At 43.0% G+C, this 25,807-nt stretch overlaps 2 protein-coding genes across 2 annotated transcripts in view; one reads left to right on the top strand and one right to left on the bottom strand.

The window, feature by feature from the left end:
- ndfip2 (Nedd4 family interacting protein 2) overlaps window positions 1-25,807 on the bottom strand; it is a 187,568-nt gene that overhangs the window by 146,978 nt on the left and 14,783 nt on the right. The gene's annotated exons all lie outside the window — the stretch shown is intronic.
- Window positions 10,034-14,879, top strand: spry2 (sprouty RTK signaling antagonist 2). Its single transcript, XM_079336626.1, has 2 exons — window positions 10,034-10,427; window positions 12,907-14,879. The coding sequence occupies exon 2, from the start codon at window positions 12,955-12,957 to the stop codon at window positions 13,999-14,001; it is 1,047 nt and encodes a 348-aa protein (XP_079192752.1). The 5' UTR covers window positions 10,034-10,427; window positions 12,907-12,954; the 3' UTR covers window positions 14,002-14,879.

Below are 25,807 nucleotides of genomic sequence, written 5' to 3'. Positions count from 1 at the left end.
CTACTTTACTTTACTTTAATTTACTCTACGGTTTACTTCCGGTCAATCAGAACACTTCCTACATCATATCCGGGACATCAACGCGTCGGAAGTGCGTTGAGTGATTTCTAAGACAACCAATAGGAGACCAGCAGTGATTCGTTACATCGCTGTGTGTTTAAAGCTCTTTGCAATGTTATAAGACATATTTAAACTGACTCTAAACTAAGTCTTTGGTGTTTTAAAACACATTCAGTTAATTTTGTTTGTGTTTTAGCAGCTAAAAGCACACACACACACACACACACACACACACACACACACACACACACACACACACACACACACACACACACACATATATATATATATATATAATTATTATTATTTTTTTTTTATTAAAATCCAGCATCTAAAATAACAAAGATCACTACGCCCGGAGGTGGATGTGTTGGGTTCGAGTCCCCTGGTACCTGGATCAACAGTGCAAAGTCCTGGAGTTCTTTGAGATCTTCAGATCTTTGGCTACATCTGCAAATGAATGAAACATATAAATATATAATCTGCAAAGTGTTGATGAATTTAAAATGAATGAAGACCCAGCGGAAACTTCAGAACTGAAAGAAGACAACTTAATTTCAGATGACATGATTTACATACTAAGCAATACTATAGATCTGTTGGGCCCATCAGAGAATAAACCTCCATAGAGCTAAATAAGGTGGTGAACAAAAACACCTTTTCTACTTGCCATATCTTGCTTGTTACTCTCATCAGTGTTTGTCACACGTTTATCTAAGGCGACTCCACACTTTGGAATCCCCACTCACTCTTTGTGTTGCAGTATTAAAAGTACTTGGTCCTTAGGAGATTAAGAAAAAAAAGAAGAAAAAAAAGAATTTACGTAAATACTTCGTCTAACGTCTTCGAACACATTCAAATTCAAAAAGGACGATGAATAGAAGTTCTCATCTTCTTTCATGAAGACCTTCCAGCAAAGCTTGATCATCAACAAAAGTTTTGCGTTCATCCACAGACCAGTCCACCATGACCTCTGACCCCCATTAGCCTCTCGCACTTTGGGGCCAAACGGATGGCAGGTGTTCATCGAGGGGGACACTGGGCTCTTAATGATGTCAGCTCCCAGCTGTTCGAACGGCTCCGCTCGCACATTTTCCCCACAATGTTGTTTATCAAATTTTTAACTGCAAATGGATTTCAGGTCACTTCCTCCACCTCTAGCAGTTGGCAGACATTACTCGAAACGCACAATGTAGCACGTCGCACATTGGATGTCACCTCAATAAGATGAGCTGTCACAACAAAACAGAAGATTCTCTCCGGGGCCCTGTGTTACTCTTTTTCTCAAAGAAGGTTTTACTTTTGATTACACAACACGCACCTTTTTCTTTAAACCCCGACGTCTAAGGCTTGTGTTTTTTCAGAACAGTTTTTTTTTTAATCTACTTTTAAGTGTTTGCAGCATCTCTTTCTTTTTTTCTTTTTTTTTTTTATGTTGTTCACACGAAGTAATCCAATTCCTATCAAATGTTTCACTGACTGCAACACTGTCTGTTTTCGGGTTTTAAGATATCAGTCATAGCAAATTTGCTTTCAGAGCTCAGTCAGTAAATACCAAAAACAGCAAAAATATGTCTTTATTGTTTGCACTTAAATGCTCAAAACTTGCCCACATTAGTCAAACGAGAGCATGCAAACATTGTACACTAAGTGCTTGAACCAGTTATTTTCCATTGATAATGTTCTGGTGATAAGAATGGGGATGTGATCAGGGGCGTTTCCAGAAAGTTGGCCAGGGCTGGCATGGGCCCCCCTTAAAATCTTACTGGCCACCCCATGGTGCCACTCCAAAATCTCTAACTATAATTGGCTACTTGCCTTGCCAGAGGTGGGACTTGTGTTAACATTCACCATTCAGGCTGTGTTGCAACAGGTAACTTAGTTTTAAGGATGCAGATGTTTATTTGCAGTTTAAAAAAATACTCCAAATCTGGGAGAGCGAAGATGTATACTTTGCCATTACTCTGTGTTACTAAGAAGTTGATTAGTGCAGAAAGAAGGGGTAAATACAGTAAATGCTCCTCATGTACATAAATATTTTGCACTTTTCCATTCCAAGAAGTCGCAAAAAAAGAGAGTATGAACTGCCTGGAGTTAGAGGGTTAAAGCCGCAACATATATAAATCTAAGTCAAAGTCATCTCTATTGTCAATTTTTCTACATGTGCTGGACATATACAGAGGGATAATAATAATGATTTTAAAAAAAAACAACATTTCTCTCTGGACCACAGTGTCAGATAACTGTAAAAAGACTGTTCACAAAATGTAAAGAAATGAAAATAAAAAGACAGATATACAAACATTTCGAGATAATGTGCAAAGACGTGCATTTAAAAAACAAACAGCAGCAACAAGAAATGTGCATGGACTTGTATTTACTGCTAAATAAGTATAAGGCACATACATTGCCCTTTCATGAGAATGACTGTGCCTCTGAGAAATCAGCTTTGCCGTTATCCAGCAGGACAGACTATTACAATATTAATCCACAACCGGTGGGACTTGTCTTGGCTGACTCGTAGCTCTGCAGCCGAGCTTGGCCATTAAACACGATCTGATCACAAGTCCGCTCACGTTGCGTCCCACGGCAGATTGCCCTGCCCGCTCTAACGCAGCGCCACTATTGGCTCGTGGCACATTGGGTATGGCTGAGGCATCATCGGCTTCCTGAAAACATTAAGACCCTTTCTCAGCTCAGACGCCCCCCCCACGATAGACCCTTTTGTGAGGGGAAGAAAGAGAATGGGGAAGGATTTAAAAGGTGTGTGTGTGTGTTGGGGAGGGGGGGGGGGGGGTGGAGAGACAGACACAAACTGGTGCTTACATAATGCTCCCTGATAGACACACAGTCTGAGCCAGAGAACTATTTTTGGGGGGGATTCATATGCAGCGAGCGTCTTAAGCCTCATTCACATCCAGGAACTGAAAATCACATCTCTGCCCTCATGTGACCCTCAACTAATAGTTTTTCGAGACGCGGCATAGATGGAATCGAGGGTGCATTAGGCTAAAAATCAACTTGTGTTTTCCTGTACACACACACACGCCTCGGAAAGTCGGAATAAGCTTGTTTTATTTATTTTTTTTCCCTGCTGTGACCTCAAATCCTGTTTTATTTCTGCTCAGCTCTGGCAACAACTTAATCTTTTTCTCCACTCAGACGTATTGGGACTCTATTCAACAAAGTTGCATCGCTTTGAGAGCTGATGGCTTGTCATGGTGATGGCATAAAAAAAAAAAATACGATTTGCGCCCCAAGGACAGCTGATGCACTCCTTTCTTTGTTATGGGTTTAAACTCTTGCATTTTAATCGATGACGTTGGGTTATTTGTTTAATTTGATGACTCTAAATGAGCTGGATGTGCTGCTTGGCTGCCTTCGAACACTGTAACTTGCTTTCTATTACCCCCTTCCTGCCAAAATTCCAGAGATTTTGGCTCTGGAGTTCAACATGTTTCCTCCACCTCATCCATCAACGGCTTTGGTTGAAACCCAGTTAACCAAACGTAACACTTCAAAACAAGCAGAGGATAATAAACCCTGTTTTTCTTTTGCAATCAGTTCATTAACTTCACGCTGATTCCAATATGGGAGTGTGTGTTTCTAATTTTATTCCAACACAATCAAAATGCTTATTATCTCAGGAGCTAGGGTATAATTTGAAACATCTCCATCGTCATTATGGAAATCAGTTTCCTATTTCTCAGCAGCCCTTCGCACATCGCAGCCTTTTTATTTCCTGTTTCATAACACGGTGTTGGAACCTATGGAGAAAATGTTGCTATCAATTGAATTGTTTTTCTCAATTACAGCAGATAAATGGGATCGATTATTTGCATGAGAGAACTGGCAGCATGAGGCCGGTTAGGGACTGAGGGAAGAGGGACTGAGCTTAAACGCTGCTCTCTCATGTCGTCGGAGTGTTGGTCTCTGTTGAACTGTATCTCTCGTTTCGACCCCTTTCGGGACGCTAAGTCACTAAATGTGTGGCGAAACCACAAAATCACAAGCGATAAGTGCACCCTCTCCGTCTTTTGCCTGCTCCACCTTTCAGAAAAAACGTGTGCTCAAACAGGCCATTTGGAGATTTTTCCCTTTGTGACATCATTCATTGACTAATGTTAGTGTACTTAGACACTTAGCATTTCTGTTCTGTTGTCTGAACTGATACACAGCGGATCTCGGCCACACACAGACGTGACTTCAGTAGAATTGATTCCTCAGATGTTGGACGATAAAGACAAATCAGCTTCTTGGATTTCGGGTACATTTCTGAGATGTGCTCAGTCCAGCACACGGAGTCCCGGCAGGCCTCTGATACTTTATCTAAAGTTGAGTAAACAGAGATTTGCTGTAAGGGAATAATATCTAGCTTAAGCGTACAAACACACACAGCAGAAAGTAAGACCTGGCAAATATTCTGCTCCCCTCAGCTGTGACCAAAAAAAAAAAAAAAAAGAGAGAGAGAAAGTGGGAAAGTTTTGCAACAGGCACCTGGTGGAGGATTATTCTGATTCTCCATCCGTCCGTTCATTTCTTCTAAACATTTCTATACCCCCTGGCGTTGATCCAAATGACTCTGTGACGGCGACGAGGTTCGTGGCTTAGCCCGAGGGAAAATATCTATTATCCCCGCTCGCCTTCCTTGTTTGTCTTGCCTGGCGGAGGAATAAGCGCTCAACGATTCCGGGCTTTCACCTCTACTCTGATAAAGGTTATCTTGGCAATTTAGTGCCGGCGATATCGCATTATAGGGAGAGTTATGAGGCGGAAATCAAATTTTGCTCCCAGTGGCTCCGAGGAGATAGAAGATGAAAGGTGTATAGGACTGTGCAGTAATGATATGGAAGTGTGTGTGTGTGTGTGTGTGTGTGTGTTAGAGTGGATGTGCTGGCGCATGGGTGTCTGTTTGCATGTCTGGTTGTCTATACAGTCACATAAAAAGTTACAGCTGCGAGTGGATGAAACATTCTGCTTTGAAACGACTTCATCCCGACTCCAGCATGTTGCCCTCTGCAGCAATTGAATCATCCAATCAGCTACTCTTTTTTTTTTGTTTTTGTTTTTTTGTTGTTTTGAGGCATGTGCTGACATTTCAGTCGACTATTAAGTTATTTACAATAACTGGACACGGGACCTAAGTTTGTTAGAGGAGTTACAGATGTGTCTGCTTCGTCTGAGGCAGAGCACTCTGCCGATTCAGTCTCATCCGTGTAAAGCACCTGCCACTCTCTCTACGATGGCGAGACGTCACAGGGGCGTCACTATTGAGCCTTTAACAGACAGTCTGAAAAGAGCCTCTGAAAGAACATGCACTTATGAATCTAGAGAGCAACATTATGTGTCTATCTTTTTTTGTTTTTGTTTCATTTAGCAGCCTTTTCCTGTAACACTGAAAGAAGGACAAAAGACGAAAAAGTGCATCATGGTCCCGTTTCCTTTTACTGCTGTGTGAAAACTAAAAGGCCACACTGTGTAGATAGTGCACGCGAAGTAAAGCAGACAACTCGGTGTGTTGGAGTAACACCTCCCCCGCTTGTGTGAAGACAGGAAATTACTATCAGGGCAAAATGAAGGAACATACAGAGCGCAGCATCACATCGCACCTCCCCGTGTTTGTCAGATGCATTATCACATTATTACAGTCACAGTTTAGCCAACTCCCTGGGGAGCAAAGAAAACATGCTGTAACAAGGCTTGTTATGCCAAAAAAATAAAAAGGTTGCCATGACAATGAGCCTTAACTTCCCCTTTCAGTGTCAGTATATTAAACCCTTATCCCTCATGTAGAATATTACTATTTCTGCCGAAGGATATGCTATATATTTTGTGGAACAGTTTCCGGTTTATCAAACAGAATTATAGAAAAAAAGCTCAACCTGTCACACCTTTAAGGTTGTCCCTGGAAGCTTGGTTTCCCCGCACTAAATTGGTTATGTGATTGTGATGGTGTTCCTCCTACTGTCGGGGGATAAAAATACATTTTCAGCCCAGCTGAGGAGGAGCACATTTAAACCGTGGTGAACTCACACAGCCTGAAGAGCTGCGAGGACACCATGTAACGGGAAGTAGGGACAAAAATGGAACAGCATTCAGGCCGCGTATTAAATGAAGGAAATCATTTTTTAATGGACTTCAGGAGCAAATGCACCACATTACACTACATGACATGACAATCCTGAGTAAAGTCTGACTTTTTTGATAGTTTTAAAGATTATCTGGGTAGGCTTCGCTGTGTTTTTATCCATAGTTTGATTTTTTTTTTTCTCTGTGAATGTAAGAGATTTTGTGAGATTCCTAGTTTTGAGAGTCGGGACTCTGCTGTCGGCTATTCATTTTTTGTTATTTTTCTTATTTCTCTGTTTGATCAAGTTATGTTGAATTTAAATAGAAACATTGACCTTTTGATTTTGTGTGCTCGACTGAACTTTCACCACGAGAATAAATTACATCAACAAAGGAGCCGTTCACATATTGGAAGCTGTGTTTTCATACGACGCCAACTTTTGCCATAATGTTTCATTTAAATCTAGAACTACTTTTTGAAACACAAATCATTCTTGTATCTAATAATCTGGACAAAAGAAACACTTCACTAATACTGTCTCTATAAGGGCCCACTTCCTTTTGATTGGACTGCCTTCCTTGGGCACAACGCTGCAGGGCTTCCAGGGGACGGCTGCTCTGGAGTGCTTGGAGAAGAGAGATCGTTTAAAGAAGCGTCAATGGCTTACGCTGAGGCTTGAAGACGTCTTGAGATATGTTTGGTTTCGTGACGAGGAATTATCGAGTGATTTGCAGAACAAGCCGTTCGGCGCCCTCTGCAGTCTTATCATGTTTACCTCATATGGGCTACATGCATTGTCAAAATGGAAGCTTTAAATTTGGATCAGCATAATAAGCCAATACTAAGACCCTGTTCTAATAACATTAAATTATGCACTATTACTAACAAGGAAGAGGGGGGATTATTAGGTATTAATGGCTTGGTGAATACGTCCAAAAATCAATTTCTTAAATGATTAAATATCCTGCAGACAAATACATCCTCCTTATTCAAGAGGAGTTTTGGTGCACCTGTGATGGTTATGACATCATGGCGAATGATCAAATCCACTATGGAGACAATAAATGGCAGTTTTACTTCCACAACCACACTGTTGGGCCCTAAAGTAGACAAAGCTCGACGAAACAAAGTGTTGTATATGATTCTTTAAGATACCCATAGCGCTCTTCTTTTTGCTGCCTCTGCAGCAAAATAAAACTCTAGTTCTGAAGCTATCACCCTTCCCAGCATGTGTGCCAAGAACTTTAAGATAGTCAATGTACTTTGAGACTTTGTCCTTTCACAAAGCGATTTCAGTTTGCTGCGTCTGCCTTGCAATCTAGACACAGTTCATCCCCTGCAGCAAGAGAGGTTTTAGGTTCCATTTCAATTTTCTCTCTCTATTTTTGTCTTTTAATGTCCAGGACTCAACAGAGGGGAGATTTTCTGTTCAGGTATTCTTGGAGGAGAAGAACAGAGGGGTGTGGGAAAAAAAAGGACCAAAAAAAAAAAGAACGTTTGTGAGTCGCTGTCACTTAGCCATCATTGAGTTCGCAGTTTTTCAAACCCTGCTGGTTCCACAATAAATGAACACTTGTCATGCTTGATTCAGCAGCACTTAAAAGACAGTGGAGTGTCCAAGGCCAGGTCTTCAAGCTAAATTCAATTAAGTGGTTCTTTGCTGTCAAGGTGGATGAACACATTTTCTGGGCGCTAACCACCATCCCGGTGACACACTGTTCTCGTCAGAAAGCTTCTCATACTAAGCCAAACTATGCGCTAATATTCATTGTACTTGTGCAGGAGCTTTGTCATCAGACATTACAGCTTTCAACTGAAGATGAAAAAACCCAAACTGTGTCTACATTTTGGTATTCATGAAGTTCTTGTAAGACGGGTGGAGCCGGAGTAAAGCAAATAAAGAGCCTTCAGTGTTCGACATCCACTCTTGATTGCACCAAGTCCCTGAAGGGAACACAGCTCTGATTGAAAGTTCATGTTGCACCCGAAGTAGGAATGGAAATGAGCGGCGTCTGTCCACTTAAAGTGTGCGTTTCCAGGCGAAGAAATGAACTCAGGTGTTTACATAATCAGAAAAGTGTTCGGGTGAGAGTGAAACTGCAGGAAAATGACTCATCAGTCTAAATCTTCCCTCCTGTCTATATAGCTCATCAGCTAAAGTGCCTCTGCTCAGGATTATTTCCAAATGTTCTACCATTGCATCGTCGGTGTTCGCATGTGGAAGCTCATGCACATGCATGCTTAACCTTAATAACACCCAAATGTCTTTTTTTTTTAATGAAAAATAACCCCTCATTGAAGATCAACAAAGGAATGAACTAAATCTGTTTTTCTTCTTTCTTTTTTTTTACAAGGCTCCTAGCAAGATTATTTCTGCTGTTAAAACAGGAGTTTTAAAAAAGGGACCTAAAGGAGATTCATTGGGTTTCGCAGCCTGCATCAAGTGGACACTTTAGGAACTGCCGTTTTTTGCACTTCAACCAATCTGATTTCTCCTTCTCCTGGGCTTCTCCTTTTCACTTGCTTCTCTACATTTACCACCCAAAAACTGACTTCCTTTCATGTCGGCCATCGGCATCTAGTGAGGCTGAGAAAGGGGTGAATCATTCAAAGAATCAATGATCATATTTGGCACAGGATAGTTTGGTATTGAGTGTTTTAACCAAAGTACCAGTGGACAGCCATATTTTGGTGGTCTTGTTTAGACATTCATAGCCCCTCATTTGCGTCTGTGCATCATGTTAAAGTCTACTCCACAGCTTGTTCACAAAGAGTGACACTCTTCATCTGTATAGGAATCAGTCCAAGTGGATGTCAGACATGTAGTGCCAAAGAAAGTCCACATGGTGGTGCTGCTACACCATTATTCAACAGTCGAAAGTTCAGACTAAACAATATTGGTTTGCTTTTTTTTGTTATGTTTAAGTTCTGTGAAGGCCCACTGGTAATCGTGGTTTGGGTATCACCATGCCAAGACTTGCACAACAGTAAGGATGCCAGACAGAAATAAGGTTTTTGACCCCACCAATAACTGGCAGAGGAAGCTGGCACCAACGCTACTGATCCAACACGAAATTGTTAAAATGAAGGGCCCATCCGTTTGGCCTTTTAGGGGCCCAGCAATTCCTTGTGGCAGGTCTAAGCACACTCAGAGTAAAAAATAATAATAATAATAAAAAAAGAAGCAAGACAGGAGCCAATTTGCAATGAGAAAAAGAAAAAAAAAACATTTGAGGAACTTAAATTCAACTTCAGCATTTCCTTTTGTTTCATACTTCTGCTGCAATAAACGATGATATTATCGGGGATTATGAATTTCATGAGCGAAAAGAAGCCTGTGGTGGAAGAAGAAGAAGAACAAGACTACTAAAAAGAAGCAATTCAACAAGTATTGAGAAACTCAGTGTCATATAACACACATAGGCTATGGGTAACCTCATGTGTATTTTAATCACAGCGATTGACAGACAGAAGGCCATGTTTCATTCCTCAGACGACATATTACATTATTTTACATTTGCCTATATGATTTAGTATTTGTGGAAGTTGTAGCTATAGGTCTTGGGAAAAGACCTCAAATGCGTTGACATAATCATTTCATTTCAGGGCAGAGGTTTCTGGTGCCCCACAAAAAGCCCACCAACCCGATGAGACGCACTGGTGAGTCCACAGCAGGCTGACCAGCAGTGTTTGGCCCCTGTGGTATGACTGATCAGACTGGTGTGAATGGCCGCTCTAAGGCAGCCAATGGTTGAACACCGGATGCGAGATATCCGCTGCAACAACAAGCGCTCTGTCCCCCCCCCCCCCCCCCCCCCCCCCCCCCCCCCCCCATCCCACTTCAGCTTGACGACGCCATTTACAGCCCAAATCCCGACCTCCCCTCCGGAAAGAGCAAAAAAAAAGCACTCACATACAAGAAAAAGTACTTGCAAGCCCCTCCGAGCTTAGAGGACAAAACACACCGAACTGAAACAACTTCTAAACTCGCTTGCGTCTCTCCCTCCTCTTCTTTTTTTCTCCCTATTTTCTCTTCTTCTGTTCAGAAAAAGTTGAGCGTTTAGAGAAGCTCCCAGCGCTGATGAAGTTGTGCATGTTTTAACTGCCTCGTGCTCTTGCGCAAAGACATGGGATAGACTTGTTAGTGGTGGCGCTTCATTGAAAATGTGCCCGTGTTGGAAACTTTCTCAATGGGATATATCGACGACTTGCAGGACTGAGCTGCCGATAAAGGGACTAAACTCTCTCTATTTGGATTTATTTCACCTAAGCGGGAGCTAAAAGCGTCGAAAGCACGGTACGTGGGAGCTTTCTCCACACTTGTTGAAGTCGGCTATGTTGGAGAATAGTTGGAATACAACGCATTTGTGCGTTATTTGCGTGCTTGCATACACCTTTTTTTTTTGTCGTACTTGTTACACGTTTGCCTCAGACGCGCAACTTTACGCACGATAATGTTTACGTTGTAAACGAGGTTGTTTACTCTTCCTTGACACATTTTCTGATTATCATCCATGGCTGCCACTTTGAAATTAACCAAAAAGGTGACTTCCACGAGAGCAAGCCTTTCTATTCGAGCTATAATAATAAGATAATACCACTGCTAAGGTGCATTGTAATAACACTGTTAATATCACGTCTAGTACCAGTTGGGAGAGGAAATGATCAAACTTTTTTCTTTGAAAATGCGTTTAAATACACTTCCGGAGCATACTCTTTTTTAGTACGCAAATGAAAACTAATGCTCTGCCCTCCACTCATAAAAAACACATCAGTTGGGTATCAGAAAAGGTTTGTGTCATAGGCAACTTTTAATAAGACTTTGATTATTTTTTTTTTAATTCATCTGTTCTTTTTCCCCCAAAATATTTTAGCTAACTCCAGCCTGTGATTTGTATCTGAAGCCATCCGTTTGCCACAGTGTACTTCTTTAACCCACTCCCCACTGTGGCGAACATGGCCTGCATGAAGGCCCCCTTAAGTAAATGAGGGGCCCCCTTAAGTAAATGGGGGGCCCAAGCCCCACCACCACCACTAAAAACAGCTTTAATTTGAGCGTGCAAGCCCTTCATTTGGAGGAAGACAAACAAGGGCTCATAAATCCCAAAGAACCCCCCCCCCCCCCCCCCCCCCCCCAACACCCTTGAACACATCACTCACACTTAACATGGACTCTTTCATGCTCCCAACTTTTTTTTATCTTGTCACTCATCTGCCTTTCAAGAGTGTCACAATGTAAAATGTATCTGAATAGGGAAGGTTGCTGCAGGCCACTTTTTATGCAACAAACAAAGCCCCTACTGTATTGTCATTGGGAGGTGGTGGGGGGGTCTTACAACCCCAGCAGAGGCATTTAAAAGCTAATTACCTTAAGGAAGAAGAATTAAGGGCACTGTTTCTTTTCTCGGCTGTGATATGTTGGTGAAAACAAGGCTGTGCATTTGAATATGTTAGCATATTGCGCTGTCACCCTGCGTTAGTCTGCATGAGATGAATAAGAGAGATAACTGATCTGGGGATGCGAGTGCGTGAAGATTTAGCGGCCTAATTTCTTTCCCTTTTTTTGCCCTAAATCTTCCATTTCACCGCTTGTTTTATATATCTCGAATTAAACAGCTTCTGTCATTGGCCTGTTATATTTCAAACATAAAAAAACAGACTAGACTTGAGACTACCACACAGCTGCTGAGAAGGGAAAGTTAAATCCAAGACATTTGTGTTAACTGTGAGGAAAACGTAACTCATGGAACACCTGAATGTGGAGTTGAAGAACGTTTCATCATGTCCGACACACTCGCCTCATACGGGAAGCCAATATCTTGTATTTGAAAAAAAAGGGAAATGCATGATGGCGTTTTTGAAAAAGTACAAAAAATATGCTATTAAATCAATCAATGAAGCTAAAACTGGATCATTCCCTTACATAAAGCTCGTTATTCTATTTAATTATTATAAGGGTCTTTTGCTATTTTAAAGCTACAGTGTGGATTTTTATGGTTTTAAAATGGACTGAAGTTTTTTTATGGTGTCTTAACAAGACCTAAGAAAAAGTCGGCCACAATTGTTTATTTCTATATTTACTTTTTAATGCCTGAAGCTGGCGGAGGGTAGGTGTAGCCCCCCCCCCCCCCCCCCCCCCCTTTACATGATCCACGGTAAAGATTCTCAATAAGTGACATATTTGACGGTAAAAAGGAAGCAGGATGAACAACACACCTCACACATGTGTCTGTGTGTATCTCAAGCTTGTGGTATCAATCGACGAGATAAGGAGTAAGACTGAGAGACGATCTAAAAGGTCCCAGAGGTTGAAGTCTTCAGCTCGCACTACTGTCCAACTTTCTGTCGACCGAACTAACTGACGAGTTATTTTTAGGTTTGATTTTGTGGCGGATATGGTGACCAGTTGGGAGCACAGCTCTTGACTGTTGTGGGACAAAGCAAGTTAGGCTTAGGTTAATTAAAGCCTGAATTTGGATCCAGCGTCAACGTTACTCTTTCGAATATGTTTAAGTAACAACTTAGCTCAAGTTGAGATTAAAACAAGGCTATGAAAGCAGAAAGTACCTAAAGAAACCAGCACCAGTGACTATGTTTTTGATTCTCCTTCTGTTGAACTCGATAAGGAAACACAAGCATCCCCCTGCCAGATGAGCATGTCTGTCTCGCTTTGTTTCCATAGTGGTGCTTTGTACAGATATCGGTTATGATTTGCATGGCGTTATTTGCATGGCTCGTAACACGCGGCTATAAACTGTCTTTTTTTTCGTTGACAGGACTTCAGATGTGTCCCATGCCAGCCACAGCAGCCCTTCAGTCCCGAGATGGATTCCAGAAGTCAGAACGACAGCGACGGGGGAGGAGGGTCACCGTCATCAACCGGCTCGCCGAACAGGCGCCGCGGCGAAGGAAGACCGCAACCCCAGCCTCAACAAACCCAAGATAGTCCACCAGATTCTGGGCTAACCAATGAGCACCCGAGCCACACCACATCAGTGCTATCTCTGGATCAGATCAGGATAACTGGGAGTAGTAATGAGTATACAGAAGGGCCAACAGTCGCACAAAGGTCTCCAGCCTCCCTGCAGCGACAGAAGAATGAAGTGGTTACTTCACCAGGTTGGAGAAGCAGTGGGCAGCAGGAGACCCAGGAAGAGAGGCATAATAATCTCCTCAACCTGCACTCATTGACTCAGCATGGAAACGCAAACGCCTCCATCCTGTCGAGGGAAGGCGTGCTACGGCCATCCAGTATGGATGACTCGCAGAGTAGCATCAGGACCAGTGCGGGGAGCACTTCCTCAGGCCAGAGGCTCCTGAGCAGCCCGGCAGGCGGCAGCCAGATAATCACGACGCAGCCGTCACGTACAGAGCTCACTTCAGAGGAGCTGAAACCTCTGAACAGTGAGTCCAGGGTTGCGCTCGCTGTGCCAGGCAGCAGAAGCTCCAAAAATCGAGGCGCCCACGCCGACAAGTGTGACGACTGCGGTCGGTGCTGTTGCGCCGAGTGCAGGCGCCCGAGGGTGCTTCCGTCGTGCTGGATGTGCGGCCGGCGGTGCGTGTGTTCTGCGGAGAACGTGGTGGAATATGGGACATGCGCGTGCTGCGTCAAGGGCCTTTTCTACCACTGCTCCAGCGACGACGAGGACACGTGCGCCGACAAGCCCTTCTCGTGCACGCAGCAGCACTGCTGCGTCCGCTGGACCGCCGTGTCCTTCCTCTCGCTGCTTCTCCCCTGTCTCCTGTGCTACCTCCCAGCCAAAGGATGCCTCGCCGTGTGCCAGAGCTGCTACGACCGAGTGTCCAGACCAGGCTGCCGGTGCAAGAACCCCAACCATAGTCACTGTGAGGATTCTGGCAAGCCGGCATAGAAAAAAAAAAAAAAAAAGAGAGACTGAAAAAAAAACATTTGGCCTTGTAGCGCAGAATTTTCGTTTAGGGAGCAAATAAAACTGTTGTGATTTTTTTTTTTTCCTGTTTTGTCATCAAGATCTTCACACCTTTCAGATGCGCTCAACATTTTCCGTTGAGGTTCATTCACTCGGCCTCGAAAGGTAAACCAAATGAATCACTCCCCATGTAAGAAAAAAAATATATGAAGAAATATTCAACTACTGTTTTTTTCCTTGAAACAATCTCAGATATTCTATTGTTGCTATGAGAGTCCAAATAAATAGCCTTTTTTTTTTTTTACATTTAATACAACTGATATGCTAAGAACAGACTCCAGTTACTAACTGCATGTACGGTAGTAAATGCAAAGGGTATGTACAATAGAAATGAGTTAAAGAGATGTTTTATTTTTGTACATATAAGAATACTTCAACTGTGAAAAGTTTCCGCCACACCTCGATGACTCCACATTTCAACGAATCAGACGCCTTCTCTGTGCACACTGAAATATACATCAATCATTTTAACGTCATTTACAAAGGTCAAGTCTTATCCCTTCTACTTGTAAATTGTACAGTGACCCTATATCAAAAGTTTATTTTCTAATTCTGACATTGCTTAGTGTAAAGTTTAAAAAAAAAAAATATATGTATTTATTTGAAGGTTTATTATTTTATAATGAAAATATTTATTTTGAGAAAGCATTGTTTATGTGTCACCTCTAAATGGGGCTTTTCTGTCGTGGCCACAGATATTGAGGTGACCTGTCTTGAGTTTCAAAGCTGGATCGTTCACTATGAATTAGGAGAAAAATATATTAACGTTTGAAATTAAACAACCTTGAAGTTTGACAGAATATGTTCCTGTTTGTTCCTGTTTTTTTTTATTCTCGTCTAGCGGCCTGGGTTTATTTCATTCATGAACGCAAAAGGTGTCACATAAGCACTTCATTTCAGATCCTTCTGACCTGGTTTTTCGCGCGTGTACCCCAAAGGATTTCTCCTGAGGAAAGAATACGCAGACGTGGCGCATGAAGCATTTTCTCCTTTAAAAACTCAAATGTGTCGCTGTCCTTTCAAGAACACTTCCTTGAATATGCTTCGATCTGCAACTTTACACTTCAACCTGATCAGAACGAAATGACAGTTTAAGACTGTTTTCACACATGCTCAAAACTATTAAGGGTGGCTGCAACAACCACAAATATCGCTTTACAACTTTCCCCCAAATGTTCCCGACCAGCCCCCAAAAAGATGTCTGCATGAAGCAGCAGATGTGGGAATGCAGCTGGAAAATTCCCTTTGAAAATTTCAGGAGTGCATCTGTGAAAACGGCTTTCGTCTGGGATTCGTCTTTGGTCTTCTTCACGTGGTTTGAAACAGATATGAATCCACAGTGCACAGAAAGAGATTTCGCTTGTGGCCCATCAACCGCCACTGCAAATGCACCCATGTAAGTCCACTATTCCACTCTGGAATGGCTTAAAGTTCATTCATACACATTCCTCAGGGTCCTGCAGACACTTGGCTCTTCCTTTTTTTTTTTTTTTTCCCCCTTAAATCAAAGGTCTGTTCAGGAATTCTTTGGTTTTGAATGTCCCTGCAGGCGAAACATAAACCTGAAACATAAGCCCCTGACACTTGTTGACAGCATACGGACGTGTTTGCGGCACGGTATGCATTCAGAGCGGTGATTGACGCGCCGGGGCCCAACCTGCGCTCTCTTGTTTGTTATTCAACTCAAGTCTTGCACTCACAGTGGGAGGGGAGGGGGGGGGGGGGGGGGGTTGCTTTCCAAAATTATCAACTTTCACCTATTTTAGAGCATCAGTAATGGGAAACATAACGGGCCGAATCCCATTAGAGACCAAACAGGGGAGAGATGATCTTGTGTTTAGCTGAATTTTTCCAGTCGCGGGCCTCATCTAACCCCTCCATTGTGTCAGCTGTGAATAAAGAGGGAAAGGGTGGATGCGGAGGAGGAGGAGGAGGAGACGGGTGGGTTGTTAGGAAGAGGGAGCGCAAAGGGTTAAAAGCATCACTTTAAATGACAAAGACCGAACAGTTTACCCCCGTATTCAGCCCGGCATGCATTCATCCTGTTTTCAATAGTCGGGGGGTCATTTTGGCTCCCCAACGCTCCTCTCAGCTACTACTTGGTATTCCCATAGGGAGATGGTCGGCTTTTAGGGGGTGGGAAGGCCAATCAGTTGGATGTGTTGAATTAAAAATAGCCCTGCCTGTTTGGATTTGTACAAACAAGGCAAAATAAGGTTTATCTGATCGAGAAATAAGTGTCTCCACTCGGGGATTAGTACCTTACAGGAGGCCTACACTGTCATTTGTTTCTGAGGCTCTTTAACTGTTTACAGGTCTCTTTTAATCAGCACGTTTTCTCTCCTTCACAGGTTACATACATTTATGCTATATAAGTTTAAGTCCAATGCTAATGCTAACTGCACAGGTTTAACCTGTAATTATGTTTACTCTTAGTCACATAGGGGCTGCTAAATCTTGTTTGGGGATTATTGTATACAGACGGGAGGGGGGACAGCGGGTGTGTATTTTAACTAATGTCTTGTGTCCCTCCTACAGGGGAGAAGAACTGCACTGCTTCTGGTGCACACCTGAAACATAATGTTTAATACCTCTGCCCATGTTCCCTCAGGGGGATCCATAAAATGTGCATGCATTGTACAACATGAAGCAGTTTTAATTCTCCACTTTAGCTCGAGTCCATGCGGCACAAATGGTGAAACGCTCTCACCCAATGACAAAAGAAAACGAGTGCAAAAGTGATGAAGACGAGAAGCACAGAGAGAGGTTGTTTGTTTTCTCAGCAGTCCCAGTGATTTGGCAGCTATGACTGAAAGGGGCAGAACAAGGAGGAGGAGGAGGGGGGAGAAAAAAAAGAGCCCCAGAACAGTTCTCTTTGTTGGTTTTAGCCGGCGTGGCCCTTGCGGCTCATGGCGGCTGTGGGGCAGAGTGGCCTATTCACCCTGCTCACCAAGGCAGAACGCAGCACAGGAAGACAGGAAGGAAGCGAGGCTATTCTTCATGGACGCTTTGTCTGCGTGTCTGAAGGCCAGGCTTAAGCAATCAAACAGCTCTGTGAGAGAGAGAGAGAGAGAGAGAGAGAGAGAGAGAGGGAGAGAGGAAGTGCAGAGCGGTACGGGAAATATGGGCATCCCATAAAAAAATATTTTAAGCAGCCGAATAGAAAAAAAAAATCTGATTTAAAAAAAACACCAGATTCATTTTGTCTTTTGATTCTCATGTCAGGTTGTAGATTTATATTGGGGGGGGGAAAAAGCTGTTTAAACGTAAAAAAATGAGATAAAGTAAAGACGAGGCGACATCATAGCAGAGCAAATGTTCCCAATCTCAAGAGGACAGACTTTCTATCTTTTATCTTTGCGAATAAAACAGAGGTTTTGGTCGTGACGTGCGCGGCAGACCCTGAAATGATGAGCGAGCGATCGGAAGATGGAGGGGGAAGTGGTGAAGGTCAGGGCGCACGTGGAGGTCGGTTAAGCAGTTCAGAGCTATTCATGTGAGCACTGTTGTTTAGGTTTCAGCTATATGTTTGAGTCCTTGGTTAAAAGCACTACTGTTGTTTTGTTCATTTTAGATTAGTAGGTAGAGAGTTCCAAAGTGTGGCCTCTTTATAGAGAGAGGCCGACCGTCAGTTAAGGGTCGAGGGATGGAGGTCGACGGGGGAAGAGTGGAAGGATGAAGACTCTGTTGCTGTCTGTGTGGACCCCCTGTGGTTCCTGTGTTAAGACAATGAGAGAAGTGGAAAAAACCCAGCGGGGGGAGAAGGAAAGTGAAATCAGTGTCAGAGGAATAGGAAGTGATGTAGGCGTGCTTACGTTTGCGTTTCGATGTTCCTGAACTGAAATTCAAAATCTACATGTCAATAATTTTATCCCACCGGACTGGATGAAACAAGCTTTAAATAAAGAGATGGTATTCGTTCTCTCCCAATGAAATCCTAGCCCACAAATCCACCTTAAAACAGTCTCCATGAATGTGAGGAGGCTTTCAATCGTTTTAATGACGTCCACTTTAAATTCAAACACAAAGGTTCTGAATCTGCTGAGGGGGAAATGTTGGTGCTGCAGAAACTCTTTTTTTTCTTCTTCTTCACACTTCCGTTTGATCATCAAAGTGAACGCAACTTTTTTTTCACTATGGTGAAAAAAAACGTACGGTTAAATCGAGCGTACGTGCAATATTTTCAAGTTACACAACATTGTAACCACAATGAGATGTTTTTTTTTTTCTTGTTTGCCTGGAACTGTCTTGTTTCAGAAAAGTCAGTTTATCACATTAGCACAGCTGTCAAGAGAGGCTAGAATAAAAATATTTTTTTTTAAAAAGGTTAAAAATAATATCAACCACCCTTCTTTTATCTGCTGGTGAAAACCTTTTCTCAGAAGCTGAGTTTCCGATGGGGGCGGCTGACGATGCTCTCGCTGAGCTCAAACCACCCACCTGACTGTGGTTGAACTTTCCATTGAGTTTGTCCTCCGCTATACTGTCACTTATGTATTCAACGAAAGGAACCAGAAAAGAACGTGTAAAGTGCAGAATAATGCAGGGATCTGACACATGTTCATACGCTGGAGCACACAGCTATGGAGGGTGGATTACAGGGCAGGCCTGCAGTTCAAAATCTTATGCAACCCCAGTTTTATCTGCTTGTCAGCTGAACTACTGTTATGCCTTCAGGAGGAAGATTACAGCAGCCAGGAAGGCAAAGGGAGCAAATAGAGAGAGAGAGAGAGAGAGAGTGATAAACGTTTCGAGGCTGTGGAGACGATGAGTGTGTACGAGGGCTTCACACATGTTGGAAATAAAAAAAAACACACACACACCAAAAGGTATGTGCGTGTGAGCTAATGGTAATATATGCAACTTGTGTTCTTGTGCGCGCGTGTGTTTTTCTGTCAGCACAATCAAGCTGCCCCCCCCCCCCCGCAAAAATCAAGCCTGACTGGAGGCCTTAGTCAAATAGCAGCACTTAACTTCAATCCACCACAGGAAGTTGGTTCATCTGCGCACACGCACACACAAAGTCGGTCCGTCGCTGACAGCCAGTGGATATTTGTTGGCGACACCGTGGCTGCAAGGCTCTTTACAGCTTAGGGGCCAATTGTTGTTCACTCACTCGCGCACGCACGCGCACGCACGCGCACGCACACACACACACACACACACACACACACACACACACACACACACACACACACACACACACACACACACACACACACACACACACACACACACACACACACACACACACACACACACACACACACACACACACACACACACACACACACACTTAGAGCTTCAGTTGTTATCCTGAAAGGCAATCCTGATCCCTGCACTACACAGTGGGACAGACACATAAAAAGAGGAATTAGTGCGGTCTGACAGCTCACTATACCACATCCCATTTACTGTGTGTATGTGTGGCAATTATGTGTGTGTGTGTGTGTGTGTGTGTGTGTGTGTGTGTGTGTGTGTGTGTTTTGGGGAGGGTTGTGTGTAATCATTTACAGACTGAGAAAAGTAGGGAAAGAGTTAATAAAACTAAAAGCGGGTGTTCGACTCGGTGATGTTCACTGAAAGGAGAACAACCTTTAACGGATCAAAAGATGTCACCTGCACCTGTTAGAATTCAATGTCAGCTCAGTCAGCGAAAAACAGACCCCCCCCCCCCCCCCCCCCCCCCCCCCCCCCCCCATTCAACACAGTCACACCATGTAACGCTCCACCTGAATGGTGCCATTGACACCTGGTTTGAATGATTCAAATCACACCACAAGGAACGGCGGCGAGGACATTTGCAAGTCAAACTTACACAGACACAACCAGTGCCGTGGGTGGAGAGTGATGCGGCGGCCATTCTTCTAACGCAAGCACACAACTCGACGCAGCTGCGACAAACAGGAAGATGTTAAAAAAAAAGAAAAGAAAACCTGTTGAGGGAACGTCCTCTTTTCTAACTGCAAGCTCACCATTGTGCCGATTGAGAAACTGAAGAGTGGGGCCGTTGGAGAGTTTGTGAGGATACGCAAGCTCACTTTATCTGTACTGTAGAGTGTCGGCTGGTGATTGGGTAAAGGGGAGAGAGTGAGATGATGTGAAGCGAAAAATGGGGGAGAAAAAGACGACGCGCAATACATTGGGACTCAAACGCCACAGCCTCTCACTGTATTTCCTCGATATAACCACTCAACATGGTGTTCGACAATGTTGGCGCAGTTTTTCCATGTTTTTTTGTTGTTGTGCGTCATATCGTGTAGAATAATATGACGCCGTTTGAGGGGACCCCTGGGCCCCTGCAGACTCGACGTGGAAAAGCCGCGGCCCTTGCAGACCTCCTGCACCTGTCCCTTTTTTTGGGGGTTCTGATTGAAATGTTGCACAAGAACACACCGCAAAGGCTGCAGCCGGAAATAACTCCCCATGCCAGCAGCTGTTTTATTGTTTCAATGTATGCTACATTTTGGCCGCTTTAAAGCAAACATGTTATTGTTTGTGTAAGTTTTTGCTGCTCTCTTTGCTGAGGGAAATTCATCTCTCAAGCATGTCGAGCAGCTATGACACCGCTGCTCTTGTTACCATTCTCAGGTGCAGCAACGTTGACAAGCCGATGATGACAGCCAAGCTGGCCCAGAGTGTGTCCATGATGTGCACACGAGAGCGCGCGCGCGTGTGTGTGTGTGCGTTTGTTTCACCTGCCCGAAGACAGAAATTTGTCAATGGCTGCGGAGATTGTCGGCATACCTGAGATTCTTTCAGATTCTAAAAATCCAGTGACAAGAGAGGGAAGCGCGTGAGAATGAGAGAGAGGCTTTCAAGCCAAGGCTCGGCGCTCTGAAATGAGCAGGTGCAATATTTCACATGATAAAGACTCCTCTGTTTGGGGAAACATGGTGCTTTACAGCGAGGAGTTTTTAGAGGCAGAAGAAACAAAAGACTTAAAAGCTGCACGGTTAAAATCTGCTCATGAACACATCTGGTTAAATAGAGCTTAATGAAGCAAAACTGCCATTCATTTCTTTCCATAGTGGATTTTCATTACCAGCCATCCTAGATAGACTTAGACATTTGTTTGACATTCAACTTCATTCAACTTCACTAACACAACTACAAAAGTCCCATTTAAGAAAAAGATGTATAATTCGCAATGGATCGTGGGATATGGAGTTCCTTGATTCTGGAATAAAATGATGTACACAGTCTTGGACCTTTTGCCTTTTTTCTCAGTTTTTCAATGTTGTTTTTGGGCCAAATTAAATGCTATAGTTTTGGGTTAGCTGGTTGTCTTGGTTCCAGGCTACAATCTCCTGATAAGGATTGTGTCAAATGTCAATGGAGGATTTGAATAGGGAAATTTACTTCCTGGATTAGGGTCGGTAAAAGAAAAAGAAAAAAAAAGTGGACAGTCGCTGTTGAGCTCTATTACCTTTACACATTGTAGTTAAGCAGAATGATCAGTTCTACATGTAACAAGATGATACTCTACATTCATCACACAGTACATCCAAGTAGCTGCAGTAGCTAGGGACAAACCTCCGACCGTCCAGCCTAAGTGTAGTGTAATATATTTTAACTGAGGTATTTTTTGCCCAGCTTTTTTCATAAGGATATTGAAATGAACTATCCAGTAAGAGAACTATCCAGCCTATTATTTTAGTTAATATGTGCACATTTAATTTTGACGACCTCCAACAGAGCCTCACCAGGGGGGCCCTGACCAAAGGTTGGGAACCGATTGGCTAGTTACTGCAGCTATGAGCAGAAGATGACAGGGCGACTCCTAAAAATGCTGGTCCTCAATGTATAGGACCACTGCAGTATGGACCACTGCAGTAAGGACCACTGCAGTGACTTGATGATGGGAAAAACAGGCACTATCTCTAGTGTTCTGAATTCAGTGAAATGTGTGAAAACCAATTCGAATGTTTGAAATTTCCCCCAATAAATGAATAAAAGTCCCATTTATGCCATAATTAACCCCTTTAGAACAAGTTTAAATAGTAAGGTGTATTTACAAAGTGTAAGTATGTGTTTACAGAACTCAACATATGTTCCATTTCTAATGTGTTGTCGACCACTGGACAGAGATTGCCTCATTGCAGGGACCCCAAAGCTAGAGAAAACAAGCCGCACACTTAACATGTCATTTCTCCGTGAGGCATCTGAAGAAGTAGTGCTGCAGCCTGGCCCGAAGCCAAAACCAACAGAATTCCTCGGGCTTGGAATGCCTGCTTGATTAATATAGAAAACAGAGTCTCACTTCAGCTCACTCTGTTTGGAAGTGTGACACTTTCCCGCTCGTTAAATTCCCTTTCAAAACAGCGAGGCATGCTGGTCATGACATGGAGACGGGCTTGTCCAACTACAGCCGCAGTGCTTAAGTAGTCTCTAAAATAATGGTACAGTTTTCATATTGGAGGGATTTGATTGGCAGGAAGCCTGATAAAACATATGAAAAGTGCTTTTGATTGAATCCAGGAATTTAAGATTAAAAAAGCCCAATGATTGGAAAATCAAGAGAATTCTTTAACCTACTCAATTTGAACTGGATTTGTCTCATATAATGAGGGGGAAAGTCTAAATCAATGCTAAAGTCTCCACGGTCTCATGAACACTGCCATTTACATTGATTTCCCTCCTCACAAACCATCACTGGACAAATAACAAACATGGGAATTCTTGTCCTTTAGGAATTTTGTACGTCTGCAGGTGATAGTATAGGCGCGTATGTGTGGAACGTTTGTGTTTGTGCGTGCTTGCCCCAAAGAGGAAGTTCCTGTGGCGAGACGGTCTTAAGCTGAACACACATACACATGCCACTGGAACAGCTCTGGAAAAACAACTTCCTGCGGTCACCTGCGCTCAACGACCCTAAAGAAAGAGACCCTTACAAACCCCCCCCAAAATCCCTGTCCCACCCTCAAACACACACACACACACACACACACTACCCAGGCTGTCGACATGGTTGTAACCAGGTCTTGGCTGTGACACACAGGGTAATGAGGATGAATGAGGCCCTCACACAGCCTTCTTCAAACAAGCATTTATTTTTTCACGCACTTTTCGCTACAACTAAATATCTCTCGAGTTTGTTGAGATTCTGTATCTCGACATCATCTACAAATCACAACGGAGGTACAAAAGTAACTGCATTAATATGGACTTAAATCTGCTTTAAATTACTTTATTCCGCCGGGCCACAGATTCTAATGACATACATTTCCCTCTTTGGTGCATGGTACGGCCAATGAAATCATCATGCATACTTGAGTTTTTGCTTATTCTAACACTGTCGGTGGGCTATTCGGTGTCCACGCCTGTGAGCAGGTTGAGTGGCTGTATTTAGAACAGGAAGCGGTTCTCTGTGGATTTCTGTCATCTATTAAAAGAAGATTTGGTTCGTTTATACAGTTTAGAAGAATATGAAAAGATTAAAGGTGGAGTATGTAGATTTGTTGAAGAAGTTAAGTTATATTATATAGATGAATTAAAAATGGATTTAACCCATGTTATATTTCTTTTATGGTAGCATTACTATAATGTTATAGTTGTAACAGTCCGTGTCATGATGAGCCGCCATGACAGAGAGAAAATGTTGATCGTTGCCACGGCAACACCAGATGTAACATCAAAGACCGCTGCTTAAGCTATAGCGGGAGCTGCTCCTGAAAGTTTCCGTTCTGTTGCTGTACGTGCTGCTTTGATAAAAAATGTCATGTTAATTCTACTCGGATACATTCTTTTCACTGAGGGGGGAAAAAATCACTTCCATGATTCCCCGCCAGCCTCAACGTTATCTTTGCTTTTCCTTCTGAGGACAGTGTACGTATAGAGCTATGCATGTAAACCACTGCATCTGTACATTTAAATTTAACTTTATTATTTCTATACCAAAACCCATAGTGCACCATTAAATAAAAGATTAAGCTTGAAGGTACAATATGTAGAATTATAAAATAAATTGTACACTAAAATATATACATTTTTAAACCATGCACTCAACCTGTTTTTGTTAAGTAATTAATTTACCTTAAATATTTTGCACTGTTATAAAAGCCAGATAAATACATCATTTTCTAGTTGTAACGGGTCCTGCCTGGACGTGGCAGGTGCCATGACGACACGACTTGTATCAGAGCCGATTTATCGACATCTGATTTTTTTTTCTCCCTTATAATAATTATGGCTTTCAGGGTGGTTTGGTTTCTTTTCCTGTATATATATATATATATATATATATATATATAATATATATATATATATATATATATATATATATATATATATATATATATATATATATATATATATATATATATATATATATTAATCCTCTCCCCAGAAGCGGAAGTTTCTTATCAAGACTCTGGTCAAGCTGTGAGTCATGTCACTGCGTCTTTAACCAACCCCAATATCCGGGTTGTGTCGGTGTGTGTTTGTTTGTGTGCCGACGTGTGTTTCCTGGAAGGAGTTGGACTAAAGCTCCTTCATGTTTAGACTCAAACAGACACGCACTGTCAGACAGTCACATAACAGCACACACACACACACACACACACAAATATAAACACACACTCCCAGCACACGCAGACACACACACAGACTGCAGCTCTTTTGAGGCTTTTTAGCGAGACCAGCAAATGATCCCCGAAAAGTTTGCTGTTGCTATCAACAAAGCCCCGAAAAGTTTGCTGTTGCTATCAACAAAGCAGCCTCTGTTCCTCATTTTGTGCCCCCCTCGCCACTGACGCCCACCTCCTCCCTTACCCTCCCGCCTGCTCCTCCACCCACACATTTCATGCCTTCGCCCTCCTATATCCCTGCGTTGCATCTCTGTTCCCTCTCCCTTCCGTCGTTGCCCCCTCAGCCATGCTCCATCCGCTCTGTCTTCTTTCAGACTCCTCCCTTTCTCCCTCCACTCCTTTTAATTCACATCACTTCTCCTCTCTCTCTCTCTCTCTCTCCTCGCATTTTGGATGTAGGGCAAGAAAGAAGGAAACGGTGCCAAGTTCTGTTTGACAGGGGAGAGCAGGGGCTAAGACGGGACGCTGTATGGTAACTAGAGTGAGGTGTAAAGGGAGAGCGACGGCGAAGAGGGGAGAAGGGGATGGGACAGAATGTCAAAGATGTTGCCTCATGCCGGCCTTACACCGGACGACTTTTTAAGCAATTCTGCGGTCACATAAAATCATGAGAGTTCTTCTTTGAATGGGGGTTGTGCTCCTGTGATCTCTGTCCTTCGGTCCCCCCACCCCAGGCCTGCACACGCGTTGCTCCAGGCCTTCTTTTTAAAAGAACAAATCATTTTTATCCCACGGTTACATCCTCAACCATCCCTGTGTTGCGACCTAAGCGAGTCACATCGATGCACACGAGATGTTGATTTTTCATTCATATTTATGCTCTTGCTCTTGGTCCTGACTCGGTCTCGATCCCTAAATGTCTTGGTCCTGACTTGGTCTCGGTGCACTCTGCTCTTGCATATTTCTTGGTCTCTGTTGGTGAGGTTTTGAACTTAATAATTTTTCCCTGAATTGCCTCTGTTTGCTTTTTTCTTTCTTTTAACTAAACTCATGAAGACATATACAGTCTGCCTCTCCTCCAAGTTCCAGCCTGTTAAAGGGAATTGTAGTCTGACGGGATTGACTGATTTCCATGCAAAGTCCAATGTCTTTGGCAATGCAGAATGAAATCGATTTATTGATGATCTCTCAGTTTCCTG

This window comes from Symphodus melops, assembly GCF_947650265.1.
Source record: "Symphodus melops genome assembly, chromosome: 23".
Classification (NCBI taxonomy): domain Eukaryota; kingdom Metazoa; phylum Chordata; class Actinopteri; order Labriformes; family Labridae; genus Symphodus; species Symphodus melops.
This window is presented reverse-complemented; position numbering and strand designations above follow the sequence as displayed.

Bases quoted from the DNA above. Each gene is read 5' to 3' on its own strand.
- spry2 (XM_079336626.1), top strand. From the start codon at position 12,955: ATGGATTCCAGAAGTCAGAACGACAGCGACGGGGGAGGAGGGTCACCG.